This window comes from Chaetura pelagica, unplaced genomic scaffold (assembly GCF_000747805.2).
Source record: "Chaetura pelagica isolate M959 unplaced genomic scaffold, ChaPel_1.0 scaffold192, whole genome shotgun sequence".
NCBI lineage: Eukaryota > Metazoa > Chordata > Aves > Apodiformes > Apodidae > Chaetura > Chaetura pelagica.
The window spans coordinates 1,710,574-1,712,843 of record NW_009952570.1 but is presented as its reverse complement, the minus strand read 5'-3'; the positions used below and the strand labels follow the sequence as shown (position 1 = coordinate 1,712,843).

General features: G+C 47.0%; 1 protein-coding gene across 1 annotated transcript in view; it reads right to left on the bottom strand.

The window, feature by feature from the left end:
• MYO7B (myosin VIIB) overlaps window positions 1-2,270 on the bottom strand; it is a 64,317-nt gene that overhangs the window by 18,985 nt on the left and 43,062 nt on the right. The window contains exons 41-42 of the mRNA XM_009993519.1: window positions 1,047-1,152; window positions 817-930 (exon numbers count right to left, since the gene is read on the bottom strand). Coding sequence (XP_009991821.1) covers window positions 817-930; window positions 1,047-1,152 — 220 coding nt within the window. The remainder of the gene's footprint in view (window positions 1-816; window positions 931-1,046; window positions 1,153-2,270) is intronic.

Below are 2,270 nucleotides of genomic sequence, written 5' to 3'. Positions count from 1 at the left end.
GAGAAACCGGGAACAAAGGGATTTGGGCCCGGGAAGAAGGGAGGGGTGGGGTAACATATGCAAGCCCTGCTCTGTGTGTTGTGTGTGTCCTGTGTGTTTGATTAGTGTGAAATTCGATTATTTTTTCCCCAAATCGAGTCTGTTTTGCCTGGGACCTTAATTGGTGAAGAAGCCTCCTTGTCCTTTGTCTGGACGCAAGAGTTTTGTCCTCATCCCAGTGTGTGTGTGTGAGGGGAGCTGAGTGAGTGGCCATGGGGCTGTTCCTTTGTTGTCCTCTTGTCCCGAGCCATGCCACCATGCCACCATACCCAGCTATCAGGCTGAATTTTCTTTCCCTGGCTACAGTGAGAGAGCACAATTATGGCAGAAAAAAACAAAGGCAAGAGAAAGAAGTAGAGAAATAGGAGAAGGGAGGCTCAAATTATTTACATTGCGTGTGGGGGATTTTTATTGGACCTTCTGTTGCTTTTTTTCTTTCCAACCTGCTTATTGAAGTCAAGCTGAAGATGCCTCCCTTATTCCTAGCCTTCTCTTTGTAAAACATTGGCACAATCAGAAACTCTGTGCTTGGACTCAGTGCTGCCTTTACCTTGATCACAGTTCCAGAGAGGGGGCATCTCAGCAAGGCAGCCCAGCTGCTGCTCAGACAAGGCAAGCGCTGAGAAGCTAAGGAGCAATCAACTGGTGCTGATCAGCCACCAGTCTCCTCTCACTAGTGGGAACTGCACAATTGCAGGACACCTGGGCAAAGCCTTGGCTTGATACATGGTTGTTTCTGTGGTCTGGTAAATGAAGGGGGACCTTGAGAAGAGTTACCTTGTCTGCAATCTTCACAAAGAGGCTGAAACCTTCCCAGGAGCTCAGCTGCAATTTGGAAGCAATGTTCTGACACAGGGTCCGGACTTTGGTGTTTGTTCCCACATTAAATGTCTGTGAGACAGCAAGACTTCTATTACACAGAGGAAGAATTGAGAACACTGCATATCTTGCAATGTGCTCCTGCATGAACAAATACACTGTGGCTGGGACAGTAAGTACATTCTCACCTGTTCTGTTTCATTGGGGAAACAAATCTTGTGTGAAATCTTTGTATTGTTCTGTAAGATGGCCTCAACTTCCACAGGGTGAGGTGCCCACTTCCTGGAGCCACTCCTGGAAAACACCACCACCATCATTAAGAGAGATCAGCACTGGATGTTTAATCTTTAAGGAGTTGGACAACAGCATTCCATCTGAACAACAGACTCCATCCAAAATGTGCTGTGCTGTGTGATGGGGTGGGCTCCAGTGGGCCTTTGCCCCAGTGCAAATTCAATGCATTAGCAGCAAGAAGCTGAGCATCCTACTAGCCTGTGTATTAAACCTCTGCTCTACTCCTCAAGGAGGCTGCATGAACAAGGCACCTTCTTAGCCAGTACCATTACCCCTTCTATGTATTCAGCAACACTTTTCCTCACTGTTACTGAAGAGTGAAGATAATGGCCACAAGGAGAAATATACATATCCTCGCATCAAGAAAAATCTGTGTGGACCTGCCCCACTTCATCATCTACTCCTGGACTTGCAGCAGAGGGAGGCCACAGGAGGCTAAGGAAGTGCAGCAGCTTAGCTGGAGGCACAGGACCATCTCTCCTTGCAGCCTCAGCGAGGAATTAATTGCCAAGGTAAGATCTGCTGAACACCCATCAGGGTTCTTGCTGCTTCCCTGGCCAGGAGTCTGGGGATGAAGTTTTCTTTATGAAGAAAAAGGTTTACCCAAGGGTTTAGCTGGCTTCCACTCCACGTTTTGTGGGTCAGTTCTTTGAGCTGCCTGCTCTCCCCTTTCCAAAGACAGCAGGTTACTTAAAGGGAGAAGTTGGGCTAGATGGTCGTTTTAGGTCCCTTCCAACTGAAATATTCTACTCTGTAGGTGCAGGTTTAATTTTAGGAAAATAAATGTTCTTAGAAAACAACATTTGTCTTTGTTCCTCATCCAGTTCCCCCGTGGCTCCAGATCTGGGGCAGTTTGGCAGACAGAATTCTTCTCCCTAAGAGCCCATTCTGCTTTCCCTTCCCTGTTTCCCCGCTCTGAAGACACTCTGTACAGCACAACAGGGATTAGAGCATGAATAGCAAATCATACAGGGAGGCAGGAAATTTTCAGTCTTCTCCATGGAGAAAAACAATTAAGACCATTTCCCACTGTGCATTTTTTTAGGCACTTCAAAGGCAAGTTCAATGTGCAGTGATATTTCCCCAGCAGTGCCAAAGCACACATTGCAAGGGACACA